General features: G+C 35.2%; 1 protein-coding gene across 1 annotated transcript; it reads left to right on the forward strand.

Moving 5' to 3' along the window:
• The first annotated feature begins 11,388 nt into the window (after nucleotides 1-11,388).
• On the forward strand, nucleotides 11,389-20,542 carry LOC128242196 (uncharacterized). The gene is made up of 3 exons (XM_052959271.1): nucleotides 11,389-11,418; nucleotides 11,698-12,662; nucleotides 14,233-20,542. The coding sequence occupies exons 2-3, from the start codon at nucleotides 11,722-11,724 to the stop codon at nucleotides 17,789-17,791; spliced, it is 4,500 nt and encodes a 1,499-aa protein (XP_052815231.1). The 5' UTR covers nucleotides 11,389-11,418; nucleotides 11,698-11,721; the 3' UTR covers nucleotides 17,792-20,542.
• The last annotated feature ends 3,036 nt before the right edge of the window (nucleotides 20,543-23,578 follow it).

Here is a 23,578-nt window from a genome sequence, read left to right on the forward strand (position 1 = left end):
TTTCAACTCATTACTTAAACATTTCACAAATGTTACACTTCTGGGAAGCATCATCCAGTGTTCAGAAGGCCTATCTTTCGCACCCCTAACTTCAAGTATTGAATAAACTGTCAAAGAGAATGCTTGATTGACGTATGAGGATTGACAGGGCTAGGCCAGACACTGCATCTCCCCCCTCAACGCTCCGTCAATAGACGTCACAGTCGTCACCAATGACAATGGTCTGATGGGAAGACAGAAAAGTGGTAGAATGTGGAAATCGAGATTATGCTGATCTTGAATATACTCCCTGCTCTTGTTTGCAATAAGTAGAATGGATTTTATTTAAATATGAGACAATTAGTATGCACAAACACATTTGAAATGTTTCTGTTTTCACTAGGATACAAATTGTTTTTTTGAGGAGAGAATGATATCTGGGAGTTTTACTATTTCAAAACTCATTTACCCTCCAATTATTTCAAACAAACCTAAGATCTTATAAAAAAATGGACCTAGCTACAAACACGCATTGCCATTTTTTGGTTGAAGGCCGCAGGCCTACAGAGTTTTCAGTAATGTAAACCAAAATCAGGTATCGTCAATTATACTTTTTGACATGACATGTTAAAAGAATTCATGAACCGGGGTTACCAAATGGAACTTGTGGTGTTATACACTTTAAAAATCACTTTATTTAATACATTCATAAGATAGCAACATAAATGTGAATTTGAAAGCATGACAAAAATTTTTCAATTAACCTTGGTGAGGAACCAATGGGAATATATAATTATAGGTAATTTGCAGAAAATGAAAAAATGTTGACTAAAAGGCCCTGCCTTACTTTATCTACACAATTAGTTAAAACGTCCTCAGCCAATATTGGGTTTTATTGAATTTAGTTAACACTAGCAATAAACTAGTGAGCAAGCATAACAACAGAACATGTTCATATATCCTAGTGCATATACTTTTATCAGTTACTGTTATGAAACTAGCTCATTGTATTAAAAATTCATCAATTTACATTATCTTGCTTAGGTTATGCCAGGAACAAATTGATTAGTTTGAAGCCACTCAAAATATTTTTTTAGATTCCATTTTTATTGCCTTTAAACAGAATTGTAAAAAAATGCCTGTCGTGCCTACAGCCTTATATTGCTTTCATTTATAATTGTACTTAGTTTCATGTTAAATTTACAAAACCCTTATCAAAAATGTATAACTACCACAAGGACATCATGCCTTCGAAAAATATACAAGTTTACACATCCTTTCTCCTTAATGATTTAAAATTTGGTTTGACATCAATTAATTTCACAAGAAGGGAAATACCTTCATCTTTATGTACAAAGGTCTGCAAAAATATATCTGACTATTCATCATGTTGACTTTCAGGAGACAGCAAGCCTTATTCCTGCAATTATGTTGGAATATAAATTCGGGAAGAAAACAATTCTAGAAGTTAAAAATGTTTAAATAATCTCACCCATAGATACTGGTAGAGACACAAGGAAAAAACGAAATCTATCAAACACCACCAACTGACATAGCAAATTATCTGTAAAACTTATAAAATTGGGGAGCTATAATTACCCATATCAGAAACAATACACATGTTATTCCTCAAACAAAAGAAAGAGACACATCTTAATCAGACTGATATGCGCTGTCAGCCCTTATCGTCCTGACAATGCTCCTGATGAACAACAGTTGGCAACATAAAAGTTCCACCTCACTTGTAACAAACATGGCTTAATACTGGTATTATAAAAAAGTTCTCACAACAAACATGGCTTAATATTGTTTTAATCCTAACAACAAACACTGATTAATGTTGTTTTCCCCTTCACAATAAACATAGGTTAATATTGTTTTAATCCTAACAACAAACACTGATTATTGTTGTTTTTCCCCTCACAATAAACATAGGTTAATATTGTTTTAATCCTAACAACAAACACTGATTATTGTTGTTTTCCCCCTCACAATAAACATGGCTTAATATTGTTTTTTCCCTTACATCAAACATACTTTAATGTTGTGTTTTTTTTCTGCTGTTTCACTTTTAGGCCTATTTGAAATGTACCCAACTAACTTTCCAAAACTTTAATTAATTGAAAGCTTCAGTCCGTCACAAAATGAGAAAATTGTGCAGCCAGATAGGGGTTTGACCTCCTGCTGTCAGGGCAAGTGCTCTACCAACTAAGTACCGGGCAGTTTACACACCTTTTCACACCCTTATAGGTTATACATTACTGTGACATACACCCCTGCCAGTTTGAATATTTCCCCCAATTAAGAGATCATAGAGAACATTTAGGTGAAATTGATCTTGATGAAATCATGGGTAGTACATTGAGTATATATACAGTCACAGTGACTACTTAGGCACCATTTGCCAAAGAGTGAGAAAAATGTTGAGCCAGATCTTGGCTCGAAACCGCCCCGGGATCTATGACTTTCAGGGCGAGTGCTCTACCGACTGAGCTGTAAGGAAACCATCACAAGTTGTTCAGCTTTTCTCAGTTGATCAGGGGTCAACTAGGGTCATACAACAACAGGTGTTTCAGTAAGAAAGTGGAAATTACTGTACACAGGTGAGTAATGTGAGCATATGTACCAAGATTCATATAAATATAAAAAAAAAAAATTAGCATTAACATTAAAGTTTGAGCACAAAGATGACACCATTAGACATGTAAAATAGCAGTAAATGTAGAAGATGTAAACAGCGACAAATACAAGAAAACATATATCAATCTTTGCCATGTTATATTCTTACATAAAATACATTTATGTTTTGCACTTCTTACTGTTGACTGCACCTCATAGAATCCATCAAATATGCAGTCAAGTTTAAAATGCAGCCATCAGTTCCCCGTTTGTGAAGCAGTTTCACAACATGACACGTCGCCCATAATTGCTTTATTTCTCCTTGTAGGCTTGTAAATTATTAAAGACTGATTGAAGCCTCATGTCATCTGGAACATAAATTTTGCTCGTTTTTAAATAAAAAATGCCATCTACTACAGTTTCTGAAACACTGCCTTGATGAATTAAATGATTATGCTGCATAGTTCAATATGTCTACAAAGATAATGGGTCCCATGGCAATTTTGGATTGGAAGCTGTGCACTAGATGACCTTCATGTATACCAAACTCATACAAGGCTTCTTCCTAGCAAAAAGTTCAACACTTAAACACCATAATTTCAAAATTATTAGAAATACATAACAGAAAATCACATTTTTCTGGACTGTTTAATTAAAACTGATTAGTAAAAGGCTTGATGTCATCCTTATTGTTTAAAATGTATGACTGCATGTCTCCCCATCTAAAAACCTGCCTACATGGAGTTTTATGCCATTGACTGCCCGCACTGAGTTTCATGTGATTTCAAGCCCAGGGCTGCACCCAATCTCACTGCGTCACATCCACTTAATCCACAAAGTGACGAACAATCCTGACAGATTTATACCCATTCTTTGTGCATTTTATTTTTCACAGGAGCCTTAAATCACCATCTCCGAATCCATGTGAGCATTTGAAGTTGCAAACAATATTGATTCTTCATTTTCGCATGTTATTTTGTTCATTGCGGTATATAAAAAAATACTAGCAAACAAGCTCTTAACTCTCAATTTTAAGTGTTTTCTTCTGATTGTTCGGGTAAATAGCATCAACTTGCAGTCAATGTATGGTACTCAAAAATTATTGTTGAAATCATAGAAACAGACATGTAATAACAATGGATAAAGTCCTATTTATCACATGGAAAACCCATGACACTTCAATTACTAGTGATTATTGTAGGTTTACATGAAATATGGTGAGCAAATACCCGATAATTATTTCTAAGAATGATTTGACAGAGTCAGAAGCAGAATGGAGAACATAAATGGCTATTCTGGACAGTACGGCACGGTGATATATCTTGACATTTTACCACTACATCATTACAGTATGATTAGCTAAACCTGTGGGATGAACCACCAAGTTCTGTCTTTTGAAAAAAAAAGTGTCATCCAAATTCTGTGAATATCATCTTTTCACTTTTATGTCATTACCAAAATCAAATAATCCTCATCTTGTTAAGAATGTCATCTATCCAACTGATTTTGAATTATTCATAAAAAGAATCAGCTTTGTTGAATGTAAGAGTTGTCAATAACTTCTGTGAACACTTTCAAAACACTATCAAGTAACGCAACAGCTTTGAACATGCAAACAGCCATTTTTTTAAAACAAGCAATGTTTATGGGAAATTTTCAGCAATTATTATGATTGCCTTAATCTCTTGGTACATGGAGTGCAGTAATAACCACTGTTATAAAAAAACAAAAAACAACAACAACAACTTGTTTTATCATGTGCATAAGCAAGGTTTTTAGTCAATTTTCTTGGACAATGATGATAAATGCTTATAGCTGACGTAGCTTTGGTAAATAATGTTTCCCTAAGCACTATAAATACAAGCCATGTCAAATTCTACAGACAATGTCTAATAATTTATCACATTTCTTGACATCTTCTCCAATGAATTTCTATAAAGCACATGACAAATCAATTAGAACAAACAACTGAAATGAAAACACAGAAAAGAAAAATTATTAGTGGTATTATCCAATTGTGTGTGAAGACAGGAGATTACAAGATGTTTCTCAGAAATACATTGTAAGGAATATAATTACAGAAAACATTGCATGAATATAATTTGTTCAAAACTGTGTGATAAACATGTAATAAGACATATTTTTTCATATTATACAATAATAAAGCCAAGAAATTGATCAAAATTAATTTTTATAATCCATCAAAACAGCGAAAACCACTGATTTAGAAATGGGAGAATAGGTTTTAAAAATTATACATGATAAAATGAAATATTCAGGGGCAGATCCAGGATTTGATATAAGAGGGGGTGTAACTTAGGGGTATAAACCTGTTGACTAGCGCCCCTCCCTCAGAACCAAAATTTATTTGGTTTAAAATGTTGACAGTTTTTTTTACAATTTCTAGTCTTAATTTTGGGCATATTTTATTACTTTTTTTCTTCTATATCGATATAAAAGGTAATCTGGACACTTTAAAGGGGGGGGGGGGGGGGAGCTTGAACTTGTAGTTGATTAGTCTATTACCAATTTCTATAAGCTGAATTGTAGTAAGAAAGGACCCAATACTTTTTTGGGTGACAGATGGACACGCTACAACTGGACTATTTAATATACATGTATTCTTGTGCATTTGGATAGGAAGACAGTACTTATTTGTTTGGCATCTGAACAGATATTCAATATGTAAAATATATGAACTGGTCTAAAATTGTGTCTTGTTTTATTACACATACTTGTATATTACTATAACAAAAGTGTAAGTCATGTTTTGAAATGTTTCATGTAAGTGCAAGACTTAACGCTGCGGTGTGCATTTCCTTGATTGGACAATGGCAACAGAGAGGTCATGAGTTTGAGCCCTTCAAGTGCCATTTTCTCATTCTCTCTAAAATGGACAACAGTGCTGGTTTCTACTCACTTTCAGGAAACAGACTAAAATATGACTTACACAGACTTGAAGCTTCTTATCAGAAATCTTCACTTTAGGGCAGAAATACATTAATATAGACTAATTATATCTTTTGAAACATGGCACATATTTTTGCCTTTTTAACTTATACTCAAACACAAGGACTAGTTCATACATTAATATATCTAGCTTTAAAACTGAAAAATACACCATATTTTTATATGTAAAAGACATGCAGTATAAATAAAATTGAAATTGTAATATATGCTTGTACATTATAGAAATAATACTACTGGCTATTAAGAAGGGTTTGGCAGAAAATAGATCAACTTTAACCTTTTCTTTAACAGTAAGATTTGAATATCACACTTTGAAATTTATGTGAATAATATTAAAAGTAATATGTTCCATAGAAAACGAAAACACCTGAATATTAATTACATAATTCCATTGATTGTATTTGAATCACAAATTATTTGTATTATTACAGTTTTTGACAAGTGAAAATCAACTTTTAAATATATTTCTTGTGACTGAGTATGCAAATGCTAAGTTATTAGGCCTTGGCAGATTTAATGACAGTGATTAAATTACTCAGATTTCAAAATGCTTCTATTTAACTGCATGCGATAAGACAGATATAACAAATTAAAGCCAAACATCAAAGCATGGATATAATCAAATGAAATGAATGATAAGATAATGCTTGTTTTATGCGATAAACATGTGCAAATTATTTTCATAAAAAATCTAGCATGTGTTCTGACTGTCTGTCATTTTTGACAAGTATAATCTGTTGACTAAAAATAATCAGTTAAGTGGGGAAACTCATTGAATATACCATAAACAATATGGCTTATAAAATGCATAAGCCATGCATAGCACCCAAGAAACTCCTATGCATGTCCATCAGTCAATGTCAGTTTGTCACATCAGAATCCCACAAACTATACTTGATTAAACATTTAGGATCATTATGCTACCCCACTTGGATTTTCTGATGTGTTTTCACCATTGAAAACTTATTTATGGATTTTATACCCTGGCACTCAAGAAATAAATGACATTATTCTGACTGTGTCAGCCATGACAAAGGAACACATCAATCAACCCTCAATTAGCATCTCTCATTTCATTGTACACATTGGTAATATATTTCTTGCTAAAACACACATTACGAATATCCATTGTTCCCAGAGTCTTTACTGAATGACAAAAAAACGGAATATCTTTTATGATTCTAATATCAGGGAAATTATATGTTCCGCATTCTGTGCATTTGTTTGTAATCAAATCAATGACTAACACCAGCAGAAAGCAGGCACACCTTCATTCAATACCCGGGGTGTTGTAAATAAAAATCATAAATCTTTGGGTAACTGTCAACTTTCTAGCAGGCTGCACTGTTTGGCTCTGCAAACAAATGGCTTTACAATAATACCTCTCAGTTGATTGATGTTCACCTAGATTGATCGAGCTAGACAGAACAAAGCCAATGTGACATATGATTGACAGACTGCAATGAATTGTTTGATTGATGCTGCATGAACAAACAGCAGATGTTGAATTGTTATAGCAACCATACAATTTTAGGCGACTTTCTGTCTCATAATCATAAATAGGGAGGATTTTCATCAGAAACTCAATTACAATAGATGAATTATGATTAAAGAATGTGAATTATACTGACTTTATACATGCACATGGTTTTAAATGTCTGCAATTTGTAAACAAACAAGCGCCTAATTGACCGCGATATCATCAAAATAAGCGTGAATCTCGAGTATATAGTCGAATAAAACAGTAACGTACAAGAAAAAAGAACAAAGACAGCACTTACATGGGAGTCGCTTCGGTTGGAATTGCTTTCTTCTTGTCATCTTACTTTTTGGAATCTCTTTCTCCTTTTTAATTACAGATTATCTCTCCTACAACTGCTTATGACATTTCTGCTTCTTGTCCCGATGAAATCCAACCCGGAAGTAAAACATCTTCTGCGCGTGCGCATTGCAAAAGAAACTAGGAAGTCACAGAGAGGACACAATTTGTTAATTAGTGAGTAATAACATTGTTTTTTAAGGTATTGGTCGCATTATTGTAATAACAATATGCGGGTAAAACACATACTGCTCTTAAATTGTTAATTAGAATTGTGGATTTTTCTATTTGATCTGTGTACGGAAATCATGTTATGACACTTTTTGTTCTTGTATCAGTTGTTTCCCTTGCATTACATTTTTTCATGAAGTCTTGTCTTGAGACCTATATCGTGCTTATATGTTCTATAAATGTGCGTCCGTCAAGACCATTAAAGCAATATGCTCGCCCTATCAGCTCAGTGCATCTGCTTCAGGTGCGGAAGGTCCGGGCTTTAATCCCGGACAGTATAATGCACCAGTCAATTGTAACCACAGGTTTTTACCTTTCAGGTGGCCCCGCAGTGCTTTTGTCTTTGGGCCAAAATTTGCCGAGAATGGGCCTTACTTAGAGTCCCTGGGGTGCGGGGGCATTTGGCGGGGATTTTACTAGCAGTTTGTCTCCGCAAGACTGAGATCTTACCCAGGGTTGGCTGGACCAAAAATCAAAGTCCCCGCTATTCCCCAGACCTGGGGGGGCCGTGGTTACAATTGACTGGTGCATAACCTGGGAGCAATAACAAATTGTACTCCCAGGTAAAACTATGGAACTTTGAGAACTGAGTAATGGTTAAACCAAGGAAAGTTGTCTCCTTAGATTCCTGTGTGTCAATGCTTTACACTGGCATGTTAAAACCATCTGTGGCCTAGTGGTTAAGGCACCAGCCTATGAAGCGGGTGGTTGTGGGTTCGATCCTTGGCTGGGTCATACCGAAAGACTTTAAAAGTTGGTACAAATAGCTGCCTTGCCTGGTGCTTGGCATTTAAGGGTAGTGCTTGGAAAAGTGGTATACTCAGTACTGGTTTAACCCATGAAATTTGTATCCCTTTTATTGGTGCTTTACACCAAGCACGTAAAAAACCCAAGGCATCTCTTCGAAAAGAACTAGGGTATTGCACCCAGACTTCCTTGTATTCCACCAATGTCTCTTTCGAGTGCTGTCCCTTCAGCAATAACAAAGGACCCCCTTGGAAATCAGTGCTTGCACTTTCACAGGTTATCCTTGACCGCAAAGTCTAAAGAAATACATACATACACAAAACACCTAGACGTCTCTTTAAAAGAAATAAGAGTATCACAACAGGATCTCCTTGTTACCAACTCTGTTTCTTTAATTATTATCTAAATGTGACTGGTAATACTGCAATCATTGTGATGGCATCATGACGGGTCAATTTATTATGCAGTCAATGGGCATGGGCAGACTTTCATAAACTCTAAGAAACCAACAAACTAAGCAATATGTAGCATAGCAGTTATCAAAATTAGTGTTTTGGATGAACAAGCCCAAATTCATATACTTTTGCTTGGCATTACCCAAACAAAGTTTGGGGGGGGTATACTGGAATCGGGTTGTCCGTCTGTCCGTCTGTCTGTCTGTCTGTCCGTCTGTCCGTCCGTTTTTTTGTCCGGGATTCATCTTTGTCGTTATTGAACAAATCTTTTTCAAACTTTCAAATATTAATGACCATGATGTAAACCTGTGCCTCCGTGGATTTGGTCAGAGTCGCATGATCCTGAGTGGAGTTGTGGCCCCTTAATGAGTTAAATTGGGCAAAATTAGCTTTGTCCAGGATTCTTCTTTGAAGCTATTGAGCAAATCTTTTTCAAACTTTCAAATATTAATGGCCATGATGTAAACCTTTGCCTCCATGAATTTGGTGGGAGTCACATGATCCTGAGTGGAGTTGTGGCCCCTTAATGAGTTAAATTGGGTAAAATTAGTTTTGTTCGTCCTACTCCTTCGTCATTTTTGAATGAATCTTTTTCAAACTTTTAGCCATGGTGAGAACATTTGCCCCTGTGATTGTGGTTGGAATCACATGATCATGTCTCCAATTATGGCCCCTGAATAAGTTAAAATAGGCAAAAATTATACAGCTTTGTCTAGCCTAATCCTTGGTCATTTTTTCTCATTTTTTCTATAAATCTTTTTCAAACTTTCAGATGTCAATGACCATGATATGAACTGTTGAATATGTGATTTGGTGCACCTGTATTAATCAGAATGTTTGCATGGCCTTAAAAAGACCTTTAATTGATTTTGTCCTTAAAAAGACCATCAAAAGTCCTGAAGTTAGGTGCATACAGGCCTTAAATTTTTCCAGAAGAGATTAGCTAGAGCATCAGCTAGTTTTTCTAGTCAGCAGTGTAACTTCTAAATTACTCAACAGATTTAAATAAAACAATACATGCATGATAAAAGAAGATGCAGTGTGCAGTAACCTTGGAGTTATGGCCTCTTTTCAATGGAATTTTCAAAGGAATGGTTTGCCATTCCTGTGTCCAGGCGGCATTTGGGGGTATTCGTCACTCCTGTGACAGCTCTAGTTGACTATGGAACTTAGGTTAAAGTTTTAGGGCAGGTTGGGATATTTATTAATAACTTCTATACCCTTTGTTCAATTGACTTAATACTTCATACAGTTGTTCAGGACCATCACACAATGAGGTCACATAACCCCATATTATCCTTAATACAAGTTATGGCCCCTGATTGACTTAGGTTAAAGTTTTAGGGCAGGTTAAAGTTTTAGGGCAAGTTGGGATTTTCACTTAAAACTCCAAACCATTCATTCAATTGACTTAATACGTCACACAGTTGTTCAGAGCCATCACATAATGAGGTTAGATAACTCCATGTTATCTTTTATACAAATTATGGCCCCTGATTGACTATGGAACTTAGGTTAAAGTTTTAGGGCAGGTTGGGATATTTATTGATAACTTCTATACCCTTCATTTAATTGACTTAATACTTCACACAGTTGTTCAGGACCATCACACAATGAGGTTTCATAACTCCATATTATCCTAAATACAAGTTATGGCCCCTGATTGACTTAGGTTAAAGTTTAAGGGCAGGTTGGTATATTTATTAAATACTTCTATACCCTTCATTCAATTGACTTAATACTTCACACAATTGTTCAGGACCGTTACCCAATGAGGTTACATAACTCCATATCCTTAATACAAGTTATGGCCCCTGATTGACTTAAATTAAAGTTTTAGGTAAGTAAAAGTTAAGGGCAAGTTGGGATTTTAATAAAAAAACTTCTATACCGTTCATTCAATGCACTTAATAAAATTCAAAATTATTTACGACCATCTTACAACAAGAAACATAACTCCATTTTAACCCTAAATACAAATTATGACCCTTGATTTTTTTTTGATTTTTTTTGAAAGGCATATTTGTATATTCTTAACCACATTTTCATAATGGGAAATCAAGTTATTTGAATGACTTGCGCCATTGTTCGGGCGGGCTGGTGGGAGGGCAGCATCAACTCACCTTATGTATCGAATAATCATTCGTATCTTGACATCACACTCAAATATATGACAATTCTGTAAAATGGATAAGATTCATTTTAACACCAAAGCTCAATTATGTGTTTGGGTAAGAATCAGATTTTGCCAGTTCCCTCTGGTCTGATTTCCCAATTGGAACTGCCAACACATGATGGATAATGTACAAGTGTATTGTGAGAATATTTATGTCATAAGCCTCACTTTTGATAATTGAACCTATTATTTAACTGATTCTTTTAGTAATTACAACAATAATACATCATAATGATAATAATTTTTTTTACAATAATGCAATAATAATATCATATTAAACAAAGGGAATACAACTATGAATGTAACATAATTAAAAAATATGGGCAGCAATATTGTAAATATTCTTTTGCAAGATTATTCGACAACTTAGAAATGTGTCCTTTCATTTTGGAACTTCAGCTGGGAGTGATATTTCTGGGAAGGTAAACACTGGTAATTTGGGTAGATAAAGTGACCCCTATATATCTATAAATAGCTCGCTCGGACATACAAAAACCGGGTTGACTGCTTTCATACTATACAATTATAAAATACATGTACATGTACACCACATACAGTTGATACATTGAATACACATTGACTACTGTAGCGTTATCTAAATGATGAAATGAGTGGGTTGTAATAGACCTCCTCCTTATGATACAAACCAAAACATTTCATGCCGTTTGATATCAATTTTCATTGTCTTATATCTTTTTCAGGTAAAATCCAAGAAGGGTTTTCAGATGGAAATGGACGAAGACGATGATGATCACATGTGTTTACACTGCAATTTGACGATACATGGCCTAGAAAACTACCTGATTCATCGAAAAGATTGCAAGAAGACAGCCAGAAACAGCACTTCTACTACAAGTCAGAAGCATACATTCACCACATCTGAAAGTATTGCTCAGACTTTAAGCAGTGCCGGCTTCTATGTTGGTCAACCATTTCCATGCACGACAACAGAGTTTCATGACTTAAAAGTTTCGAGAGACACTTTTCTCAATAGTCACGATGCTGTCAGCACAAGCTTTGGCAGCTCTGATTTTCCAGACTTGTCCAAAATATTACCTACAGCTACACTTACATGTAATGTCCAAACTGACCTTTTGGCTTCTCAGATAAACCTGTCTGTGTATACAAACACGCCAAGTACTTGTACTGTTTCGCCCAACTTTGATTACAGTCCAATACTCTCTACAACAGCTCAAGAGACGATCAAAGCTGTCAACGACAGCCCTGAAGGTGCTGATCAAGACCATGGTCTTTTAAGCACTGTCATTGATTTGCCAGCAAAGTTGGCCAATGAAAGAAATCCAGGGAAATCTGGTCTCTCTCCAGTTTATAATGATCATATGCCATATGGTTCAGAGCTCTGTCTTGGAAAAAAAGTAGAAAACAGTGAAAAAGAGGCTGTAGATGACTTCTTTCAGTCTTTGGAGCTTATGAGTAAAAGCGAAAGAAAAGTCGAAAAAGATGGTAACATTAACCAGCTACCAATAACGAACATTTTGAACAGCCTTACATTCAGCAGTGATGAAGATACAATTGGTTTCAGTTTTGGTGACGATGTATCGTTCGACAGCCTTACAGATTCTGGGGACGAGACAAACCCTCCGAGGACATACACAGGCGGGAAATGGAAACCTGGAGAAAAACCTGCTGCCTACAGGAGAAATAGGTTGGTCCCTATTCTTGCTGTAGACACTTACTTTACTTAGGTTGAAGCAATAAAATGATTGTTCTATGACTTAAAATATGAATTATATGTAATATATTTATAAGAAATAGAGGAGGAATAGATATGTACATGTACATTGATTTTAGCTTGCCAATTTAAGTACTTTTGTACTGTCCTGGGATTTGAAGGTCTGTGCACTAATGATACCGACCGCTATTTTCTGTCATGATACATGTAGGTTTATCAAAGTTATATGGCATTGACAGAACATTGTAACACCTCACTTTGTCTATTGAGAGCTTCTTGGATGCAGTCTGAACATTTCATACGGCTGATCATGATTCATACTAACATAAATGCATACACATTGTCAAGGATGACAGAAAAACATAATTAGAAAGATGGATTTACTATGTAGTACACATTATGGTTTTAGCTTAAGAGTTAAGAGTCATTTTTGTGAGCACCCTTCTGCCCTTATGGAGACTAGCATGGGCACCCTACTGCTTTCCTAGAATTAAAACTTTTCTTTTATTTCAATTTAAGCCTATAATATGAAATTATGATTATAAATGGATGCAAACTTTACACATATTATAATTGGAATTTGAACCAAATATCACTTCAATTAAATTCAATGCGTAACATTTCAATCAAATTCATTATGTTAAGTTTTTTACAGCCCGATACAATATGCCCCTTTCTCCCATAAAGCACTCTGTCCCTCTTCTGCAGCACCCTGACCATTTTAAAACTTGGCTTAAATCCTAACATAAAACAATACTAGTGTATTGATAATGCGGACCATCTTGTCAACAAGCTTGTTGTTAGATAAAAAATCAAATCAAAAATTTGTTTCCTCATTGCATTGTGATTTCTTTGAAACAAATGATTTTCCTAACATGGTTGCAATACATTGTAGGTTTATTTAAACTTTGTAAGAATTTGACACTTGCCTAGTAGTGCTCCAGCTACATGTACATGTAGGCTTAAATAGCAGGGCGGGGGGGGGGGGCGCCTTTTACTATGCCCCACTGTGCCCATTTGTTTGATAGAGCCCTCTTTGATAATAAGGGCTATATTTGATATTTATGGACATTTTGTCAAAACAATGTTGAGAAATAATTAAGTATAAAAATTAATAAAAATACCTAATTTAGACACTTAGATTATAAAGATAACAGCTTTAAGGTTAAACTGTTTTCATAACACACAATTAGTATTGAAAGAAGTTACAACACATACACAATATGAATTGAACATTGACCATTGCAAGGGTCCCATATAGGCTCATTCAGTGTGAATCAAAAGTGCCTTTCCTGACCTAGCAGTAGCACCCTACCCTTTTCAAATCCTGGCTGGAGCACTGCGGTAGTATTCATACAAATTTCTTGGTCTTATGAATGTTTGTTGTATATGCTTGTAGATAATATGGCCCCATAAACTTGGTTACAAAATCTGCAATGATTCTCAGGGTTAAATATATATTTTATCAGTTAATTACTACTAATTTTTTTTCCTGTTAACCATAGAATTTATAAAACTTACATGAAACATTTTTCTCTTTCAGAGCCTTTCATGGGGGTAAATGGCCACCAGGCAAAGGACCCCATCATGCAAAACAAGAGAGGAAGCATGGACCGTCACACAGGGGCAAAAACATCGCTCTGATCAAAGGTCTAGAGAACAAGCCAAAGACTAGAGGGAGAAAACGACTGACGCTGAAGCCAAAGAAGAAGAACACTGCTACTACAACAAATAAAATCTACACTTGTAACTTCTGTGAGGAAACTTTTGATAACAGATTTAAGTATTCTGGTCATTGTGGTTCTGAAACACATAAAGAAAAGGTTTTTGGTAACAATTTGAACAAAAATAATGAAAATGTTGGGAAGGTTTACAAGGGTAAACATGATGGTATAAATAGAAATATTGATGATAAACTTGAAGGTGGATGTGGAGATGTAAATGAAAAACTTGAAGATGCTGAAGATAACTTTGATCAAGACTCTGAAAATGAAGAAGAAGAGGAAGATGAAATACAAGAAGAAGATGATGCAGATACTGATTCTTATGATGCTGAGAGTACAGATAAACTAGATCATATTGAACCTGAGACTGAAAATGCTGATGAGCAAGACAGGATTGGTAATGAAATTGTAAATCAAGAAGAGATTGTAAATCAAGAAGAGATTGTTAATCAAGAAGAAATAAGGGCTAAAGAAAAGGAAAAAGATCACTTGGCACTGATTGAAGTCCATGTTTGTTTGGTGTGTGATAGGAAATTTGCAAATAAATATATGGTGGCGAAGCACTTACTGTCAAGTTACCATAGAAATAGGTCACTTGCTGAACCTAAAGCCCATTTTGAAATGCTGGAAAAATACAATAAATGTATTGTCAGATTCAATCCATATCAGTGTGCAATTTGTAGATATTATTTCAACTGCTATGAAGATTTTCAAGAACATTGTAAAAGTGATGAACATGTGAGTAAGTGTGAAGAGCTTACTGGTGAAATTGTATGTACTCTCTGTGGTATTAAAACTCATACTCATGCCATTATGGAATCTCATATGCAGTCAGCGGATCATTTAGATGCTGTACGAAGGAAGAACAAGATTTTGATATTGAAGGAGCAACATTACAAGTCAAAATGTAAATACTGTGGTTTAGAAATCAGGTCATTTGAAAGACTTTCCAGGCATATTCAACTCAAACATGCTGATAAAAAACCTGTTGTTGGAGTGATCAAGACCAGATGGGGTGTGCGGAACAGGCCATGGTGCCAGTATTGTGAACGGCGATTTTCGTGCCCGAGTGCTTTGAATAGGCATATGAAGTGTACACATGCGAATGGGCCTAAACTCTACAGTTGCAAGAGATGCTCCAAGTCATATCATGACAAATACAGTCTGTCAAGGCATTTCAAATCTGAAGAGCATAAAAGTTACTTGAAACACAAGAGATTGAAAAGACATAGATGTGATCTTTGTGATGAACATTTTGATAATGCGCGAGATTTTCATTTGCACGAAATAGCAAGTTTGAAACATTATAAGAACAAAGAGTGTATTGAACAGTTGGCTGCTAAAGTCAAGATTGAAGCAAGTAAAGTTAAGAATGAAAACAAGCTAGTTTCAGCTGAGAAATCACTTGGAGAGAATACTGTTATTTGTAACAAGGAGACTGGAAATGTTGTTAAACAAGTAAGCGGTGAAAGTGAGAGTTTAGAAGAAGCAACGGATAAACAAAGTAGTGAACTGAACAAGGAGATATCAACACAGATAGATGACAAAACTGATGAAGAATATTTTGATGAAGAGGCGTATGTGCGTGAAAGAGAAACACAGACAAACAGAAAGCCAAAGCAGAAGAAGGCCGGTAAATCTGAGAAAATCTTCAAGTGTGATCACTGTGACTTCACTGTCCCTGCGTATAATGACTTAAGACCACATTACATGGAAAAACACTCGAGTGAAATCCAACTGTGCGAGCCTTGTGATATTATTTTCCTGAGTGAAAAAGCTTTTAGGGTGCATTGCAGTAGCAGAAGCCATAAAACATCACTGGGCTCAAGCTCGTTTGGAACAGGGTCAAAGTTTTATGAGTGTGACATTTGTAAGAAGAGTTTTCCAGATGAAAACTACCGCGACTTTCATAATGCATTTATGCATTTTCACCCAACTAGTGAAGTGGCTTTGGAAAAAATAACTGGAAAAAACACGGTCACATATGAGAAGTTTAAAGAGTTTATAGACCATATGGATGCTACTATACATGATATGAGGGAAAAGATCTCTTGCCCAGACTGTGGAGCATGTGTTCAAAAGGTAGGAATGATCGCTCATCTACGGAAACATACTGGAGAAATGCCGTTTAAGTGTAAGCTTTGTACAGGAAAATCCTTCTTCTCTTCTAGCTCTCTGCGAAGACATTTGCTTCAGCACTTCAACCTGACGTCCAACCATTGCCAAATATGCGGGAAGGAATATAGGAAAATCAGCAGTTTTAAGTTTCATTTAGCTCTGCACAATGCCACAGACAGGGGTGAAAAACATGTCTGTGATGTTTGTGGAATGACTTTTCCTTTGCAGAAACAGCTGACGAGGCATAAAGTCAGACACTCAGAGAAGTCATTCAAGTGTGACTACCCTGGATGTCATTACAAGTTTTATTTTCAAGGGGAGCTCAATTCTCATAAGCGGGTTCACTATCAGGAGAAGACTTTCTTGTGTGATCTTTGCGCATTTAGTGCTTCTACCAGGCAGCTGCTTGCTAGGCACAAGAAAACGCACACAGGGGAGAGAAAGTTCCATTGCGAGTATTGTACGTACAAGGCAGGAAATCAAACACATCTGAAGCGGCACATGAGAATCCACATCGGGGCTAAGCCTTTCCAGTGCCCTTACTGTAACTATGCCTGCAATACACATGAGAACATCAGGAAACATATTATAGAAACCAAGAAACATGAGGGAAAAAAAGTATATCCATGTAAGTTCTGTGATTTTGCGACAAATGTCGCAAACGATTTTCATAAGCATATTGTTACGAATCATGAAAAGGATGTTGGCGGAAACTTCAGTCATAACTCGTTGGCGAAATTTGCAGGACTTTACAAGAAAGAGCTTGATCCAAACCAACCTGAAGAGGGAACACAGATTATTCAGAGTACAGAAAGAAAGGCCACTCGAAGGACAAGGCAAAACTCGGACGATGACTCAGACAATGAAGTTAAAGTGGTAAAGGCCAAAACTGATGAAGATTGGAACCCTGTTAAGAAAAAGAGAAAGTCAAAGAAAAGGAAAATTGAACATACTTTCAAGCCCGAAACAAGTATGATCAAACAAGGTTTATCGTCTCCAATAGAAGCTGAATATGCGTATGAGGTAGAGTTGTCTACGTCTAGCATGCCCCAGCCTTCTAATCGTGCTTATACTATCCCTAATTATCAGCCAGTGCGCGTCCTAAGCAGAGATGGGCTCGTGCATAACCAAGATGGGAAACAAGTGCAGTTGACGTATTCAGGTAAAGGTGAAGGACCGCAATACAGAAGAGACAGTAAAGGCATGGTGTCCTTGCTTCCAGTTCACTTGACATCACATTATAGGGCTCTTAACCAGTAAACCAGCAAGCTCAATGATGAAATTGTCTGTTTGGTTTTGTTTTAAAGTGTGATTACTGTAGTGTGATGGCATATAGGCATGTTATAATGAAAGTGATCTTTCCCCACCTTTTTTTGTTTGAATGATCCTTCAGTAATTTAATTCGTGTTCTAATAGGCATCATATTCGGTTAAATGTGCAATAAACATTTTGATTTTAATGCTATCACTTGGACAAATAGATCATGATACCTTATGTCAAGATGCTGTGTACATGTACTTCATTTTTAATGTGTTCTTAAATGGTATGTCATTATTGTTTTCACTTAATATGTTCAATGATATAAATATATTCAACCTTATGAACTTGTAACATGATCAAACAAATGCAATATTAGTAGCTTACGAAGATGCAAATCTAATTTCATGATATTAAACTTTTAGGTAAAGTTGATTTTTGTTGCAACGTTGTTAACAACATAGTTGTTGATATCTTTTGGTGAAATATGTTATTGTGTATTGTATTGATATGCAGTCGAAACCCGTTGGTTCGAATTCGCTTGGCTCGAATTCCTCGTTGGCTCGTACTAGATGTAAATGACCGATTTATTTATACTACAGGTAAACACTCCCGGTTGGCTAAAAAAAATTCGAGGCTCGAGGTATTTTTGCCGATCCCTAGGACCTTCGGGGTTCAACTGTATTTAAATTGAAAAAAGCACAGCTGAAACAATTCTTTAAGTATTAATAAGAAATATTGCAGATAACAAGTGTGTGCATGAAACTCACAGAGTTATAAAGATTTAAAAGTAAACAACGATTCTGTTTACAACATTGTTAACTTGAAAAAAGTTCTGAACAACGATGAATTGGCCCATTGTTTTAGGATTTATAGTCTTCTTTTTTACATGCAGATATACATTTAGACTTTTTTCACTATGCCATTAATATACGTATACATTTATTAGTGTTCAAGGACATTTTATGTTATGTGTATTGTCAATGCATACTGCTTTATTTTATGTCCTTAAAATAATTGGCTATGTTTTTATTTTATTGATCTCACTATAGGTAATAGAGAATACTCTTAAAGAACTAGATTTCCTATTTATACTCCATACATTCTCTAAGCTGCACTTTCAGAGATATACCGGTACCATTTTTACAACTTTTTTATTTTTTGTCTTGGAATGAGCAATTTTTTGTGTAATTATCTGACCAACGATAAAAGATTGCTGACAAAAGATCAGATTGCAGATTTTCATATTTCGTTTGAAAATTAATGTTATATGGCTTAAACCATTACTAACGGTTTAAGAAAAATGCATAAAACATCGTTTTTTTACTTAAATATAAAAATCTGCCATTTAATTTTTGTCAGCATTTTAATATAACTGGTTTCCATGGATTTTCGCAAAAAATATAAAAAAGTTGTCAATACGTTCAATCTGTGAGAGTGCAGCTTTAAAGTCAAAATCTTAATGCTATAGTACAGTTTTGGGCAGGTTTTAAAAAGGGTATGGTGCTTAAGAAGCGGTACAGGGTGCTGCAGAAGCGGTACAGGGTGCTGAGGGACAAAAGGGGCACATTGTATTGGGCTGTGAAGAATTTATAATAAAAATTGACAAAAAAGGTTAGAAATGTGTTAAAATGTAGTAGTTTAAGGTTTCAACTGCCAAATATATTCAGTCAATTATGTTTAACATTTTCATATAATGAGCTTTAAAACAAAAAGGTTTATCCACCGCCTTCAATTCTAAGAAGGCAGAAGGGTGTACATGCTGGTCTCCATGAGGGCAAAGGGGGGCTACCAAAAAAGGACAGGGTGTGCACCCTTCCCAAAGCTTACTTAGCTTAAATCCTAGCTTTTGCCATTTGCAATGTTCTGCATGTTTAGACAGTGTTTTTTCCATCTTTTTGGGAATGGGGCCAGAGCCTTTCTGATTGGTAAAAAGTCTGTCATTTTGACTAAAATTGTGGATTAAATTTGCTTAGAAATTAAAATGAATGCTGTAAAAAAATGGACAGTAAAGCTAAAAAGAATGTGATAAAGATCGTTTCTTTATCAATACACCATTTGATCTTTTAAAACAGATATCAAAACAGAAATTGAGAATTTCAATTTTCAACTCTGGGACGGAAAGTATGTTTAAGCATTGGGAATTTGGCCGTAGGCTGGTGCTCCAAATTGGACAGAAAAAACACACTGTTAGGCATCATCATTTATTATCACTAAGGCATTGTTGGGAAATAGCTTATTTTGTTATTTATTGTTATTTGTTGATGTAAATTGTTTTTCTTGTTTGTGAAATGTAAACGAAATGATTTGTAATGTCTACATGTATATCAAAATTGTTTATACGTACATCAATTTTGCAATATTTTGGTACATACTATATATAGATATTTCTTATAATAGAAGTACACAACTTATTGTCCTTAATATAAATACCTACCTTCTAAAAACTTGCATGTAAAATGAACAATTTTACTTCTGATGCATACATGGAACATTGAACAAAAAAACAACAAGAAATATTTTTTAAGTCCTTATGACTAGAGATTGTGTTTTGCTTGGATATTTTGCATCAAAAAGAATAGGAAGTACCTTGAAATGAATATAAATGATGTTGGAAACAATTTCAAAAGGGATATAAACCCCATTACCCTGCCTTTATGCATGAATCCCTCATACTTAAACAGACCCATGGCTAATTTTCTGGATTGACAATTAAAACCCCTGCTATGGAATTAAAAATGTTGATGAAACTTGTTTTGTCTTGATTTTCTGATTGTATTCTGTGTGTTTCTTTGTACTTATCAAATAAGACTATTGTAAAGAGCAACTATGTTTTACACTTGATAGAAACCTTATAAGTGAGTCCATGGTTGTCAAGTTAGGGCAGGGGTAGGTGCACTCGCTTCTCACCAAGGCGCCATGATGTTTGATTCTGAGGCCAGTCATATGGGAACTTTGTGGCCAGACAAATGTATTTTTCTTGGGGTACTCTGTTTTTCCCCATGTTCAAGACCATACATTCATGTATTGTTCTGCAAACGAGTGTTTTACATAATGGTGTAATAACTTGCTTTGCAGTGTTGTTGATTTAATTAGATTAATGAATTGATGTGTAAAAAACTTCATGGAGATATCCTTGTTTGGGAGTTAAACTGTCCCAATAAAAAAGAAAAAGAATGTCTAAATTTGTGTCAAACTGTCGACTTTCCAGGGGAAAAAAAGAAGTCATTTTGACACCTGATATGCTATCACACCTGTCTGAAACATATGTTTAAACAGTCTTATAAGAAGCATGTTTAACGAGACATGTCCATAGCTAAATTAAAAACAACTGAGCTATAATAATACTCATTTTTAGCTTGACTATTCGAAGAATAGGTGGGCTATACTACTCGCCCCAGCGTCGGCGTCCGGTTCAAGTTTTAGGGCAAGTTGGGATTTTCACTTATAAGTCCAAAACCCTACATTCAATTGACTTAATACTTCACACAGTTGTTCAGGGCCATCACATGATGAGGTTAGATAACTCCATATTATCTTTTATAGAAATTATGGCCCCTGATTGACTATGGAACTTGGGTTAAAGTTTTAGGGCAAGTTGGAATATTTATTAATAACTTCTATATCCTTTGTTCAATTGACTTAAAACTTCACACAGTTGTTCAGGGCCATCCCACAATGAAGTTATATAACTCCATATTATCCTAAATACAAGTTATGGCCCCTGATTGACTTAGGTTAAAGTTTTAGGGCAGGTTAAAGTTTTAGGGCAAGTTGGGATTTTCACTTAAAACTCCAATACCATTCATTCAATTGACTTAATACGGTACTTCACATAGATGTTCAGAGCCATCCCATAATGAGGTTAAATAACTCCATATTATCTTTTATACAAATTATGGCCCCTGATTGACTATGGAACTTGGGTTAAAGTTTTAGGGCAGGTTGGGATAATGTTTAATAACTTCTATACCCTTCATTCAATTGACTTAATACTTCACACAATTGTTCAGGACCATCACCCAATGAGGTAACATAACTCCATATCCTTAATACAAGTTATGGCCCCTGATTGACTTAGGTTAAAGTTTTAGGCAAGTAAAAGTTAAGGGCAAGTTGGGATTTTAATAAAAACAACTTCTATACCGTTCATTAAATGCACTTAATAAAATTCAAAATTATTTACGACCATCTTACAACAAGAAAAATAACTCCGTTTTAAGCCTAAATACAAGTTATGGCCCTTGATTTTTTTTTTTTTTTTCCTTTGAAAGGCATATTTGTATATTCTTAACCACATTTTCATAATGGGAAATCAAGTTATTTGAATGACTTGCGTCATTGTTTGGGCGGGCTGGTGGGAGGGCAGCATCAAAGTCACCTTATGTATCAAATAATTTTAGTTAGGTTTGACATAAAGAGACCAAACTTGGTATTATTACATCTTTATTGTATTCTAAGTCAAAGCGGTGTAGTCGAGCGCGCTGTCTTGCGACGGCTCTTGTTAGAGGTCATGGTCACTGGAACAGGTTATACTATGTCCCCAGTTTCTAGGTCATTGTCACTCTTGTGGTAAAAGTCCCCTATTTAAAGTGATTCCAAGTTGTAAAATCCTATCCCTAGTCGAAATATCAAGGTCACCCTAAGAGGTAATACCTTGACACCAAATTAAAGGTAAAACTAGTTTGACGGTCAAGGTCAGATTTAGAAGTAAAACATTGACACAAGTATGAAGGTCAAAGGTCCATAAGAGGTAAATATCAAAGGTCAATCACTTGAAGAGGTAAAACCCTACCCAAATTCAAAGGTCAATGCCACCTGTCAACTGATTATGAATAAAGGTCACACTCAAGGTTATAGGTCACTTGCTTGAAAGTGAAACCTTGTCCCCAGTTCAAAGGTCAAGGTCACACTAAGTTTGTAAAACTTGGTTTCAAGTTCAAAGGTCATGTTCATTTTTAAAGGTAAATTCCAGTCCACAGTCACTGATAAGATAATAAAACAGTATTACAGTAAGTAACAAGACATATTTGTTAAACATATATCCCTCCCCCGAGGGCCATGTTGTCCGGATTATTTGGACAATTGAATGAAATATGCATGGACTAAAAAGACTGCTGATTGGATGCCATTAAGGCAGTTTTAAGAATATGACCATTTAAAGTATGAGAATAGTAGGTTCAGTTTTTCATGTTCAGATGATGACTGATATTTGCAGATAAAAATGTATCCTCTTAGCAGCAGGGAATAAGAAAATATGACGTAAATTTTAATGAAGAGTATGAGTTACAGCCTTGACCTTTGACTCGATGACCTAAAAAAAAGGGGTCACCCCAACCAAAATGTCAAGTTTGAGGGCCATGGGTGCAGGCATTGTCGAGTTATCACACAGACAAGCTTTTTGCATACAAGGTCAATGTGACCTTGATCTTTGACCTGATGACTCCTCGAAGAGCACATGTAGAGATTAAGTTTAAAGAAAATATTCAAATACATGTACAATAAAAATACAGTAACTTATAAAACTTATAATATGTCATGTTATAATTGAAATCACCATTTTTCATTTGATCCTAAATCCTTATCTCATTTTTTTATGAGAATTATCTCAGACAAAATTGATAACAAGTCTGATCACTTCAGGAGTTATGGCCCTTTATTAATCAAACTTTCACCAAATTGACCTTGACAATTCCGATCATACTAGTATATAGTTAGATCCATCTACTATTGAAAATTTCTATCTTGATATCATTTTCTTAAGTTTGATATCCACTTTTTTCAATTGTC

This window comes from Mya arenaria, chromosome 8 (genome assembly GCF_026914265.1).
Source record: "Mya arenaria isolate MELC-2E11 chromosome 8, ASM2691426v1".
Lineage (NCBI taxonomy): Eukaryota > Metazoa > Mollusca > Bivalvia > Myida > Myidae > Mya > Mya arenaria.